Source organism: Scyliorhinus canicula, chromosome 6 (genome assembly GCF_902713615.1).
Source record: "Scyliorhinus canicula chromosome 6, sScyCan1.1, whole genome shotgun sequence".
NCBI classification, from domain to species: domain Eukaryota; kingdom Metazoa; phylum Chordata; class Chondrichthyes; order Carcharhiniformes; family Scyliorhinidae; genus Scyliorhinus; species Scyliorhinus canicula.
In genome coordinates this window covers 122,152,902-122,167,830 of record NC_052151.1, presented here as the reverse complement: position 1 = coordinate 122,167,830, position 14,929 = coordinate 122,152,902, and the positions used below count along the sequence as shown (strand labels likewise).

General features: G+C 46.0%; 1 protein-coding gene across 1 annotated transcript in view; it reads left to right on the top strand.

Moving 5' to 3' along the window:
- LOC119967469 (exostosin-1-like) overlaps nt 1-14,929 on the top strand; it is an 822,909-nt gene that overhangs the window by 589,977 nt on the left and 218,003 nt on the right. The window contains exon 3 of the mRNA XM_038800037.1: nt 5,468-5,561. Within this exon, the coding sequence (XP_038655965.1) occupies nt 5,468-5,561 (94 nt within the window). The remainder of the gene's footprint in view (nt 1-5,467; nt 5,562-14,929) is intronic.

Genomic DNA, 14,929 nt, shown 5'->3' with positions numbered 1-14,929 from the left:
CATGCGGCGTCGATCTTTCTGGCGTGAAAGTCTACAGATTCTCCATTGGCATCAACACTTAGACTCAGAAACGGAGAATCCGGTCCCAGGACCTTTACATTTTCTTTTATAAATTATGGAAGAACAGTTACAGGGTCACCAATTAGTTTTAACAGCAAGGAAAAAACATTTATGAAACATGCAAAGATTGGATTATGATACTATACCTCTTTACTCCCCCTTATCTTTAATATACTGAGATTTTAAGATTAACGTGGATTACAAAGTATATCTTAAATTACAATGGTCTTGGTAACACAAGATGGCTGCGGTCAAATGCGCTCTCCACTCAGAGCCTCGAATGAATGTCTGTGGATTTCTCCTCGGAATCCCCCAAATGATTGTCACATGAGAGTTTCCAAACTCCACTTCCAATAAACAACTTTTAAAATCTTCATTCACAATAATGCTTTTCATTAGTAGTTTGCTTTCCAAAGTCCAGTCCATGTTTTTCAAATGACTCTTAAACAAAGATTCCTCTCCACTTTTGACAACAAATTAATTCTCCAGAAATGGCAGTGTGATCATGAAAGGACTCAAACTAAAGGGTAATTTTGTTAATTAATAACAAGAGGGAGCATTTTCCTTCTGTTTGCCTCAAATGATGATGGCTGAGGAAGCATTAATGTTTACAACAGTGTTTTTTCACTGCAGATTATAAATCTAAAAACTGATACATACATAGTTATGTGTAAATAAATGAAAGATATACTTGCTCCACTGCCAAAGGAAGATGACAGAAAGTGATTCCATTAGGATTTAAATCATCACAGGCAAAACTTTCAACTACCTGCCGCCTGTTTCCCAATTGTATAAACGTATGGCCAGCAGTTGAAGGTTTTGTGGGGACCTTGTGCATTGATCTATCTGCTTGAGTCAACTTTCAGACATAACTCCAATTAGGCACCAACCACTCCTGCTCAAAAACAGGCAGAAGGCAACTTACATTTGGAAATAGTGGTGCAACACCTGTTGTACAAGCCTGATTGGAGTCGTAGGCAATTTGCATGATACATGCCCGTTCCATTTGTGCAGGCATTGAGAGGCTTCACTTATGGATCTTCAAAGGAGCATTAAAGGCCTCTCCAGTTTTTTGAATGACCTTTCTCGGAGCCCGTAGGAGCTCCAATGAGCCCCTCAAAAATTATTTCAATTTGCTGGTGGCCCACCTTGTATTAACATAGAACATGGAACAGTCACGCACAGAACAGGCCCTTCGGCCCTCAATGTTGTGCCGAGCCATGATCACCCTACTCAAACCCACGTATCCACCCTATACCCGTAACCCAACAACCCCCCCCCCCCCTAACCTTACTTTTATTAGGACACTATGGGCAATTTAGCATGGCCAATCCACCTAACCCACCTAACCTTTCCAACCCCCGCTCACCTCTCCCCATTGAACTTTACCTGCCAGCCAGCTGGAAGAGCGACCATTTTCTTTCCTTATTGCTCCCAAAGAGGCACCATGGTCTGAATTTTCATCATGGAGACAGGACACAGGAACCATCTCTGTTTTGGGGTCAGAAATCTGTCTTTGGTAGGAAACTAATTGAAGTTCAGATTTTCACGGTGGTGAGCTGGTTGTCCTGAGGAAGAGATCTGTTGATTGTGCCAAAGTCTTCCACTTCAGAAGAGGGAAGTGAGATATCACAGGGGGGCCGCAAACCTGGAATCCAGGGGAGGACTGCCTGTCGCTTCATTGATGCCAATCTGGATCTAATATTGGAGGCCAGAAGAGAACAAAGTGAGGTATACTTCTCAGAGGGTGACAGGAGCAGGTCACCTCGTCCGTAGTAGAGAAGCACACCTCTGTTCTGTGTCATCTGTCCGCCTCCAATTTTTTCTCCTCTCTCACCTTCTGCACTTACTCCTCCCGCGGTGAGCAAGTTCCCTTCAGGACCTCACCGTCCTCTCTGGAGAGCGCAGCAGACCATCATAACGAACAAGACCTTTATAGGAGAGTACTAGAAGGCAACACCTGGTCACTCCAGCTACTGGAATGCATCTTCAGTAGTCCAATGACCTCCTCAATGACTGTTCAGATGAGAAGGTGCCATTAGTTGTATCACTTCTGTGCCTCTGTCTGGGGCTCCCGTAGACGGTTGAATAACCATTTCCTCAGGGATTTCCCTTGTCCCCTCGGATCCATCTATGCAGTTTGGGGGTTGGAGTAAATATCTGAGGCAGATTGGGATGAAGGAGTTACACCAGCTGCCAGAAACCTGAGTGCACACATTAAAAAAAGCATTTATATGACCACCGAACATCTCAACGCATTTTACAGCCAATGAAGTGTCGTCACTGTTGGAATGTGGGAAACCCAGCAGCAAATTTCCACAGAGCAAACCTCCATAAACAGCAAAGTGATAGTGACCGTATTACCTTTATTTTGTTAGGTTGTTTCAGTGATAAATATTAGCCAGGATGCCAGGGATTCCAAAATGTTGGCATGGGATTTTTACATCTGCTGAGCAGGCAAATGGGCCCTCATTGGCATCTCATTTGAAATATTACCTCCACAAATGCAGCCCCCCCCCCCCCCCCCCCCCCCCCCACCCTGTACTGCAGTGGGATTTCAAGCCAGATTTTTGTCCTCAAAATCTGGAGCGGAACATGAACCTGAAACCTTGCGACTTTGAAGCGAGAGTGGTACCTACTGAGTCACGGCTAACGCACCAGCGGGGAACTCTTGTTGCGGCTGCAGACAAGTTGGACATTGAACGAGTAGAACACCTTTTTCTTGGTCACTGTTAGCTGGTCAGTTGATGTAATGCAGGCCATTAGGTGCAATTGATGATACCCTGCACTTGGGACAATCTAGCAATAGAGGCAAAACGGTAGCATTGTGGATAGCATAATTGCTTCACAGCTCGAGGGTCCCAGGTTCAATTCCCGGCTTGGGTCACTGTCTGTGCGGAGTCTGCACATCCTCCCCGTATGTGCGTGGGTTTCCTCCGGGCGCTCCGGTTTCCTCCCACAGTCCAAAGATGTGCAGGTTAGGTGGATTGGCCATGATAAATCGCCCTTAGTGTCCAAAATTGCCCTTAGTGTTTGGTGGGGTTACTGGGTTATGGGGATAGGGTGGAGTTGTTGACCTTGGGTAGGGTGCTCTTTTCAAGAGCTGGTGCAGCCTCGATGGGCTGAATGGCCTCCTGCACTGTAAATTCAATGATAAAACCCACTTCTTTATCTCGCTGCGAGGCTGTGTCTGTCATTAACTGAATGACTGTCCAAATCTGGCAAAGAGGGCTTCAGTCGCCAGCAATATGCAGTTGGTGTTGTATACCAGAAATAGATGATAACATAGATGTTAAAAAAAATAAGAAAGTTTTCATCAGCAGAGCAAAAATACCGGAGAAACTTAAGGGACTAAAATCCAACAAATCACCAGAACCTGACGGCCCACATCTTCAGTTCTAAAAGAGATAGCTGCACAGATAGATCCTCTGGCTTTGATTCTCCAAAATGCCCTCGATTCTGGAATGATACCCAATGAGACAGCATTATTCAAGAAAGGAGTAAGAGTGAAAACAGGGAAATAGTGTCCAGGCCTAACATCAATCATTGGGAAGGTGCTGAAAATATTTTTAAGAAAGTCTCAACAATGTACTCATGACAGCATAGTATTATCAAAGTCAGCATGGTTTACTGGAAGGGAAATTGTGTTTGACGAATTTATTAAAGTTTTTGAGGATATAACTAGTAAGGTCGATGAACCAGTAATACCTGGAATTCCAAAAGGCATTCAAATAGGTGGCAGACAAAAGGTTAAGAGGCAAGATAAGAGTTAATGATCAAGTTTGGGGTAATATATTAAGATAGGTAAAAGATTAGCTGCTGAACAGGAAGCAAAAAGTATAAATGGAGTAATCAGAGCTGTCCAGAGAGACTTATGTGTGACTGAACAAGGAACTCATATGGGAAGTGGGAAGGATATTTGGAAGGTGAAGTTGAAGCCAGAGATCAGCTATGATAATATTGAATGGTGGAGCAGCCTTGCGGGCCATGAGGTCCACTCCTGCATCTAACTTTTGTTATCATGTGGTGCACTAATGTCTGCAGCTGATCCTTGGAAGGAGCCAGAAATTAAGATGCATTTGGCCACATTGGTTTTGATGGCTACTGGAAGAGCATGGTGACCAGTGTTGCAAAAAGACATGTCCTTGGTGTGAAGGCCTTAGTTCTCTGTGACCATCTGCCTGCAGAATCAGTCATCTGTCACACTGGTTCTCGGTCCTTTCCAGGTGGATCAATTTTCCGCAGTCAATCCTGTGTTGATGGTTTGACTTCTATTGCCTCTCTTCCCTTTTTCCTCTCCTGAGGCCTGGATAAGGGTGTTGCCCCTTATCACTACAGGGCCAAAAGTCTGAAAATTGTGCCTATTACAAGTTGGAGCCTTCCTTCTGGAATAGTGGCCACTGAATTGTCTTTGGGCACCTTCCTCCCTGCCCTATTGCCCCCATGATGCCAGGGAGTTACTGCCCCTGTTCAAAAACTGGATACTGCGCCTGCTCTCATTTCCTTCTGTGTAATGTTAAGGGGGCAACTTCTTAAAAGTGCTCAATCCCTCATTGCCCCCCCTGGCCCTCTTATAGGGCCGAAATGGTGCCCTGACATCCCACTGTGTACCCCGACTCCCCTCAGTTGTTCAGAAATGGAAAGCTTCTGCAACTCATGCATCCTTTAAGTATTCCACACTCCCACTTCAACAAACTCTGAATTAGCTTTTTAACATGTTTAATTGGCCTCAATGAGGAGGAGAACAAGATTCCCTTCCTGCCCTTTCCTGCACTGGTGATTATTGCCAGCACCAAGATTTGCCTTGAAATTGATATGTCACCCGGGGCAAATCACTTCAGGCCAATTCTGTCCGCTCTGTTCAGCCCCCTCTCTACATGTGGCACACATGACTCATTGAGAAAATTATAATGGTGCCCAAATCTGAAAATGGTTTGGGCTTCCTGATTGCTATGTTGGGCAGGTGCTACAGGCAGACTGCCAATATCACGGCCATTTGGCAGCCAACCCAAAGCCCCCTGGCTAACTTTGGGAGACACAATATGGACAAAGACGGACTGGCCTCTGAAATTACCACTGAAATTAATCAGGCGGCTTGTTTAATTGGTGACTGAGCCTCTACTATCCATTTTACTCCTCCCCCACCTCTCACCGACCCGGTCAAAATTGAAAGGCTTGTCCTCCATATATTTAACATGGAGATAATGAGAGGAAATCATTCTGCATCATACATCAGTCATTGATTAAGATTTATTTAAAAGCAAAGTTGTTGTAGTAGAAACAAGCAAGGTCTATTTTGTTGTTCTCCAAGAAAAAGGAATACAATGAAAATTGTGGTCATGATTTTTAAAACATTTTTTGGTTGAAATAGTGGATTTATGTGCATTTATTTATTTTGTCTCTGCAGGTTTGAATACCAAGAATTGCTGCACAATTCAAGCTTTTGTCTTGTCCCAAGAGGGAGGAGGCTGGGCTCTTTTCGATTTCTGGAGGCTCTTCAGGTAATACACTGGAGAAACAAGAGGATGTTCACAGATTATTAGTTCTTGAACACAATCAGTCAAATTTAATAGTTATCGTTTTAACCTTGATTTCAAGTAGTCTCTTTGGAAGTTTAGAAGATTTTGTGATGATTAACAACAATCTACTAATGCAACTGTGAAACAATATTTAATACAACTTTAAAATTGTCTATTTTTGTACATTAAATTTAAAACATTTATTATTGACATTAATCCCTATAACCCAATGTTCCCATATGGCCTCTCCTTCAGTCAAGGTTGAAAAGCAGCAGACTGTAGAGCTGTCTCCAGCAGTGTGACTTAATCATATTGTTATAAAGGGAAAACTATTAGCAGTTCATCTGGATTTAGAACAAGTGTCAGGGGTGCACCTGTTCCCGGCTCAGATAGAAAGCATGTGGGGTTCCCTATTATTACCCCTCTCATTTCCTAATATATGCAGTCTCCCTTCATCTGGCAAGGCTGTTGCAAACTTTAGTAGATATTTTGGAAAAATATTGGAATGTATGACAGTATTGTGTGAAGAGAACTCCTGAAGATTTCAACTACATTTAAATGGAATTTTAGCAGAGGCGATTGCATTTGCAAATCTTTAACACAAAGTAGTGCTGTATACCTATATTTATCAATTGTTGTCTTGTGTTAAGTATGATTGGTGGTACTGCAAAATCATCAATCAGATATTTCAAAGGATATGTTGGCTTTTTATCCTTTATCTTTCTGTAATTATTTGAAGACCTATAACCCCCCAAAATCCAATTAATTACCATGTCTAATTTATATTGGCTCCCTGGGGAGAAATAATGCTTTAAACCATTCACAGCACCTAAATTGTGATAGAACATAGAACAGAACAGCACAGAACTCGATGTTGTGCCGAGCAATGATCACCCTACTCAAACCCACGTATCCACCCTATACCCGTAACCCAACAACCCCCCCTTAACCTTACTTTTTAGGACACTAAGCGGCAATTTATCATGGCCAATCCACCTAACCCGCACATCTTTGGACTGTGGGAGGAAACCGGAGCACCCGGAGGAAACCCACGCACACACGGGGAGGACGAGCAGACTCCGCACAGACAGTGACCCAGCCGGGAACTGAACCTGGGACCCTGGAGCTGTGAAGCATTGACGCTAACCACCATGCTACCCTGCTGCCCCGTGCTGTCAGGATTGAACACAACTGTGAACTTCCTAGATGGGTCTTGAACCGACCACCTTCTGGTCCAGGATAATTTTCTACCGTGCCATTGCCATAACAAGTAAATCGTTTCTCCTTTGTTTTGGCATCGTTGCAGCATACATCATTCCTCAGGACAGGGTGGGTAGCTAAGTAATCTACTATTGAACAAGCATTGTAGAGTGTGTGAAAGCAGACAAAGTGGACAAGATCATTGATTTTCCCTGTCTTCCAGTGAGACATTCTTAGCTTTCACCTTGCACTTCCCCAATATTCTGGAATTTACTGAGTGGGAAATCAAAAAGGCACCAGTTTGGTTCATAACCATTCAGTGACACAGCACATTACACCATTAATGTGCTATGCTGCTATGCGGCTTAACCGCTCCCTCATCCCAAATCTGTTTTTCACACTATGTGCATCGTAATTGTGCCAATGGTTATTTTGCAAATCACAATCCTGTCGAAACAACTAGTAAAGATGCTGGATACATTAAATTAATACAATGGTTGATTATTCCTGGTTAATTCAATTTATTTTAGATGAAGTAATAAACCAGCATGGTGAATGAAACCCATCTGTTACAAATTGCAGTTTAATGAAATATTACTTAGAATAAAGCATTAAGAGCAAGAAAAACTATTACAATTATAATGCAGAATTGCAGAAAAAAGGACTTTTTTTATAGTTACTTGTCACATCTCTCAGAAACATCCCCAAGCACTTTGAACAATGAATTACCTAGGAGCCCATGGGTTATTGTTATGGAGGCAAACATAACAGCCAGCAAGAACCCCCAAACAGCAATGAGATGAATGACAAACTAATTTGTTTTCAGTGCTATTGGTTGACAAGAACATAGACCAGGTTGCTGAGAGGAAATTATACATTTAAATTTTGCACTTAATTGAATAAGTTAGGAATGAAAAGAGAGTGTTCAATTTGTCAGTTCATCTCATTGTCTCGTCTCCCATTTGGGATTTACACAGACCATTCTCCTCTCCTCCTTCCTGTTTCAGCAACTGGGCCTTTGTCCATTTCTGTACTGAATTGATACCTTTTTATATCCTGTTTGATTGTTGCAACTGAGTTAACAATGGTTGGCTTGCAATTCTGAAAAGAAGTTATACTTCAAGCTATGATCACTGGCTTATTTTTTATTCACTTACGGGATGTGGGCATCCCTGGTTAGGCCAGCATTTATCGCCCATCCTGAGCTGCCCTTCTAGCTTCCTTATAAAACGCATCAATCTAATTATCCCAATAGTTTTAAAACTTTAACATATAGGGCGGGATTCTCCCATCCCGCAGCAGAGTGTCCACACTGTCGTAAACGCTGTCGCATTTTACGATGGCTTGAACGGACCGCACCCAGAAGTAATTCTGGCCCCTATGCGCGGTGGCCTCCTTCAATGCGTTGGCCCCGATGCAACATGGCGCAGGGCTACTGGGGCCGGCGCGTAAGAAAAGAGGCCAGGGGACAGAGAGGCCGGCCAGCTGTTTGGTGGGCCCCGATCACGGGCCTGGTCGCATCGGAGACCCCCCCCGGGGTCGGAGCCCGCCCTTCCCCCCCACAGGCTGCCACCCGACTCTTGCATGCTGAGTTCTCGCTGGCTGCAAGCAGGTGTGAATGACGCCGGCGGGACTCAGCATTTTAACTGCGGCCGCTTGGCCCTTCCCAGGCCAAGAATCGGCAGACAGGCAGCATAGAGTGGCCCATAACCGGTGTCACGCCAAACACGCTCTGCGGAGAATCGGGTGGGGGTGAGAGAGGTTGTGTTCCACACTGCCCAGGGGGCCGCCGCGCGGTCGGGGGCGTACGCGTGAGCGTTCCGATTTGCAACGTCTCGGGAGGAGGCGAGGGCCCGTGCCTCTGTGAGGCTTAAAGTCTCTCTCTGTAAGTCTTTGGCAGATCTGCGAGGACTGCATACCTGCAACGAAGGCGTCTCTGATCAGAAGTTCGGTATGCTCGGCAGCAGACACCTGTGGGCAGCCGCAGTTCCTCCCCAGCAAGAGGAGGGAACGGTAAAATTCGTCCAGAGACTAACCAGGTATTTGCTGCCTCGTGGCTAGTAAGTGGCAAGCATAGACTTGGTTCACCGGCCGTATGAAATGAAAAAATGAAATGTCCTTTAAGTAAGTCCATAGCCGAGTCATAGACTGTCGTGTCCTCTATGAGCGTGTACACAATGGTGCCGATCCACGAGTGGAGGATGTGCAATTTCTGTTCCCTCGTCGGGACGTTTTCGGCTGTACTCAGGAAGCTATTGAAGCAAGCCAGCCACTGCTTAAATGCTGCAGTTGCATTTGCTGCGTGGGGGCTGAGTCGAAGACACTCCGGCTTGATGTGAAGCTCCATCCTTTAAAATCTTGCGTATTAAATTGACGCACAATCAATGGACACGAAACGCAGATAAAGTCCGAACGATAAGCTTTAATACACAAGACGTGGACCCGGCAGCAGACGTACAGGAGAATGGCTGACTGCCGGGGAACACGGGTTCTTATACCCTGCCTCGTAGGCGATGCTACCTTCCTCTCAGCCGACATGACATACCTGGGCCAATGGGCAGCGAGTCCTCTGCACCAATGGCAGCTCACACTCCCAGTTACCGTAATACCCTTAGTCATACTACCACAGGATCGCTGGCTGTTGATCGGTGGAACGGACTGGCATAAGGCCGTGTAATGCCCAGGCTTCCCACACTGCAAACATCGCCTTCCTTTGGCTGGACATTGCCGCTTTAAATGGGCGGAGCCACAATTTGGACACTTCATGACGCTGACGTCAGCGCTTCTGTGCGCTATCGCGCATGCGCAGTGCAGTCGGCCAATGTTCGCACATGCGCATCGGCGTCTTCAGCCTCGTCATGCACCCGGTCGTGGCGCACATGCGTAGGGACCATGGAAAAGCACGCAAAATGGCCACTCTCCTCGATGCTCAGGCCTTGCATTTTTGCGATGGCCTGCACCCTTTCTGCCTTGTGGGAGGCTAGTTTTGCATTTTCTGCTGCCCTGATGCGGGAGTAACGATTCCTGGCATGCTCATGGACAACGCACGTTTCGATGGCGACGGAGAGGGTCAACTGTTTGATTTTGAGGAGCTGCTCCCGCAGGGAGTCGGACTGGACCCCGAAAACGATCTGATCCCGGATCATAGAATCAGCCGTTGAGTCATAATTACATGACTGCGCTAAGATGCGGAGATGGGTCAAGAAGGTCTGAAAAGGTTCATCCTTACTCTCAAGCCTCTGTTGGAAGATGTACCGTTCAAAGCTCTCATTCACCTCAATGTTGCAGGGGTGGACGACTTTCAACAGAACCGTCCTGAACTTTGTCTTCTATTTGCCATCGGCAAACGTGAGCGCGTTATAGATGTGGATGGCGTGATCCCCCGCAGTCGACAGAAACAGCACAATCTTTCGGGCATCCGATGCTGCCTCGAGGTCAGAGGCCTCGATATACAGGAGGAACTTCTGTTTGAAGACATTCCAGTTGGCGCCGAGGTTGCCGGAGATCTGGAGTTGCGGAGGAGGCTGGATCTTTTCCATGACGCTGGATGGCTGCGTGCTGGTCTTTGCAGATTCACTTGAGGTAGGTTCATTAGAGTTGATAGCTCTCTGGTACCATGATGTATTTATTATCTGTGCTGGTCTAACATTGACTGCAACTGGATGCAGTATAACGAAAAACAGGCTTCCGACACAGGAAATGGTCCAACACTGTTTTATTGAACCTGTTGATTGCTGTACATAATCTGCTGTGGGTTGACACTCTATTAACCGAACTGATAACCTCCTACTGGCTTGACCAGACTAGCTCTCTATCACATGGTGATGATGTTCATTGGTCTGTGCACTATGACTATCTCCCTAGCCGTGTATTGTGAGAGAGAGAGAGAACCTTAATGCCCTGTGGGCTTTATAGTGGTGGTGTCCTGTCTAGTGATTGGTTGTTCTGTGTTGCGTGTGTTCATTGGTTATCCTGTGTGTCTATCAATGCCTGTCTGCATCTCATGATATACATGAGTGGATATTATGACAGACCCCATTAAAATAAAATTGAATTGGAAGATTGTTCTGAACATAATGCCCCAATTAGAATTATCATTGACAATTGCCCTGTGTTTCATATTATATAGTCAAATCATTGTGCAACTTATATTTTTTAAATACAATGTGTTTGCACCGTAATTGCAAGAATGTATGGAATCTTATGCAATGCTTTTGAAAAGTCATATTGTCAATCATTTTCACATCGTGTGATCATTATGGGTGGGACTCTTCGAGCCCCGCGCCGGACCGGAGAATCCCCGCAACCGCGACACGACGCCCCAACGCCAGGGCGCGATTCTCCGAGGTGCGGAGAATCGGCGCCATTTGCCCCGGTGTGTTTGACGCGGCAACGGCCGAGGACCGCTGGAATCGCCACGGCCGCCGATTCTCCAGCCCGGATGGGCCGAGCGGCCGCGCGGATGCAACAGGGTCCCGCAGGCGCCATTCGCCCCTGATGGCAGCCAGCGGGAACTCTGTGCGGACGGTCAGGGGGTGGCCTGTGGGGTGGGGAAAAGCGCTCCTTCACCGGGGCGGCCTCCGATGGAGTATGGCCCACGATTGGCGGGCTGACCTCTCCCCCCCCCCCCCCCCCCGGGCCTACATTGTTGCGTGGCTGGTCCCTGAACCCCGACGCCATGTTGAGTCGGGGCCGGCGCGCTGAAGAGGTTCCCCACGTATGCACACGTTGGCGTGGCCCAACTGCGCATGCACGGGTTCATTTGGCACCGGGGAGGGAGTTTGGAGCGGCGTGAACCGCTCCAGTGCTATGCTGGCCCCCTGTGGGGGACAGAATCGGTCGTCCAGACGACGGCGCAAACACTTCATCTCCATTTGGAGTATCCCCCCCACATCTTTCAATATTTAAATGACCTGCCTTTCTTGAATCTAAATTGGATGAGATTTGTGGGCTGTACTCTTTCATAGAATCATGGAATTTACAGTGCTGAAGGAGGCCATTTGGCCCATGGAGTCTGCACCGGCCCTTGGAAGGAGCACCCTACTCAAGCCCAAACCTCCACCCTATCCCCATAACCCCACTTAACCTTTTTGGACACTAAGGGCAATTTAGCATGGCCAATCCACCTAACCTGCACATCTTTGGACTGTGGGAGGAAACCGGAGCACCCGGAAGAAACCCACGCAGACACGGGGAGAATGTGCAGGTTCCGCACAGACAGTGACCCAAGCCGGGAATCGAACCTGGGACCGTGGAGCTGTGAAGCAACAGTGCTAACCACTGTGCTACCATGCTGCCCCTTTGATAGCTTTCTTTATGGTAGACTCTCACCGTGGATATAAATATAAATATTCCACTATAGTTCCCGGGATTGTGGTTTTCAAATATTTTAATAGCATGGAATAACAATACTCATTTTCCATTCTTTCAGTGTCACCTCAGAGCCCAATGAACCGTAAACAAAATTCATAACAACATTCCTTTCCTATAATGTCTTTAAACTCCCATGGTTGTAATCCATTGGGTGGGATTCTCCGTTGGCCGACGCATGAATCGGGAAACACGATTGGGCGGAGAATCGCCCTGGCGATCACATGGTCTGGATCGGGGGGAGGTTGGAGATTAGTCTGCGGGATTTGAAGGAATAACACTGCAAAACTTTATTAATAAATTAATTAACTAGCTATAGATGACTGGGCAGGTGATGTGCTGTTGTATGAATGGGAGCTGGCGGACCCCATTGAGATCTGCAGTGACCACATCTGCAGCAAGTTTTCGTTGCTCGAGGAACTTCGGTTCAGATTGATGAGCTGGAATCTGAGCTTCAGGCACTGTGGCACATCTGGGAGGGGAGAGTTTCCTGGACACTTCGTTTCGAGAGGCGGTCACACCCCCTAGGGTAAGTACCTCAAAGTCAGACAGTGGTCAGGGATAGCAGGGCATGATGACTGTAATTGAGGTAGGTAGAGGGATCCTGAATTCAGGAATGTAAGAGCCTCAGCTCTTGACTGTGTCCAACAGGTATGAAGTACTTGCTCCCTGTGTGGATGAGGAAAAGGGCTGTAGGGAGGATGAGCTAGCCGACCACTGCACCGTGGTACAGGAGACCATTCAAGTGGGAGGAGCAAAAACACGGGTGGTAGGTGTAGGGGATTTTATAATTCGGGGGATTGATAGTATCCTTTGTAAGCAGGATCAAGTCCCGCATAGTATGTTACCTGCCCAGTGCCAGGGTGAAGGACATCTCTGACCGCTTGAAAGGATATTGAAGTGGGAGGGGGAGGATCCAGTTGTTGTGGTCCACATTGGGACAAACAACATAGGCAAGAGTGGGAAAGAGGGCCCATTGGGGGATTATCAAGCACTGGGAACTAAATTAAACAATAGGTCTTCAAGAGCCATGTGCAAATTAGCATGGGGATGAGAAAATGAGGGAAGTAAATACATGGCTAAAGGAGTGGTGCGGGAAGGAGGGGTTCCATTTCATGGTACATTGGCTTCAGTATTGGAACAGGGGGGGTCTGTAATGCTGAACCCATCTGGGACCAGTGTTCTAGCGAAAAGGATAAATCGGGAGGTCTAAAGGACTTTAAATAGCAAGTGGGGGGAAGGGAACGGTAAAAATACAGGAAGAATAATGGTTAATGGGAAGCAATGCAGCAATTTAGCATGTGAAGAGGTGGATTTAACTACAGGGACAATTTGAAAAAAGTTGAAGGGAAGAAGAACTCAGGAGATGTTATTAATTGGCGGTATTAAAACTAGCATTAGGGCACTTTACATGAATGCTCAAAATATATCATTCGAAACAAGATAAATGAGTTGACGGCACAAATCATCGCGAATGAGAATAATATCCGGGGCTATCAGACTATTCGGAAGGACAGACTGGAAGGTAAGGGAGGTGGGGTAGCTCTGATACTTAAGGATGGCATCAAGGTAGTAGTGAGAGATGATATAGGTTCTACGCATAAAAAGGTTGAATCCATTTGGGTGGAAATTAGAAATAGTAAGGAGAATAGGTTGCTGAAAGGCATAGTATGTAGGCCTCCAAATAATAACATCATGGGGGGGGGGACAATAAACAAAGAAAAAACTGAAAAATGGTAAGGTAATTATAATCGGGGATTTTAATCTGCATGTCGATTGGTCAATCTAGGTCAGTCAGGGCAGCCTTGAGGAGGAGTTCATAGAATGCATCCACAATAATTTCCTTAAACAGTATGCAATGGAGCCTATGAGGGAGCAAGCTATCCTATATCTGGTCCTGTGTAACGAGACAGGAATAATTAATGATCTCATGGTTAGGGATCCGCTTGAAAGGAGTGATCACGTATGGTTGAATTTAAAATACATATTGAGCGTGAGAAGGTAAAATCCAATACCAGTGACTACAATGGGATGAGGGAGGAGATGGCCAGGGTAGATTGGAGCAAAGAGTTTATAGTGGCACAATTGAGCAGTGGAGGACTTTTAAAGTGATTTTTCACAGTGCTCAGCAAAAGTGAAAAGGAAGGACTGTAGGAACAGGGATAATCAGCCATGGATATCTAAGTAAATAAAGGAGAGTATCAAATTGAAAGAAAAGGCATACAAAGTGGCAAAGATTAGTGGGAAAGTAGAGGCTTGGGAAATCTTTGTCAACAGAAAACCATGAAAAATGCTATAAAGAAAAGTATGATAGATTATGAGAGTAAACTAGCTCAGAATATAAAAATAGATAGCAAAAGTTTCTACAAATTTATAAAACGAAATTGAGTGGCTGATGCACTATCAATTACGACGAGACGAGAGTAGAGAGTAATCGAGGCTTTATTACACAGAGATGTGTAGACTCCCGCAGCTGCTGCCAAAATGGCTGCAGCTCAGAGAGCCCACACATTTATACTCCGCCTACTGGGCGGAGCCATCAGGCAGGGATCTACCTTGTACTGTACCTGTAGTACAGGAGTCTTACCGTAATACACCTCATATGCGATATATATACAACAGTGGTGACTACCACAGTGGTTAAGGTAAACATCGATGCCTTGGAGGATGAGAAGGGAGATTTAATAATGGGAAATGAGGAAATGGCCGGACGTTGAACAAGTGTTCTGTGCTGGTCTTCACAGTGGAGGACTCAAATAACATGGGACTAATTGATGGTA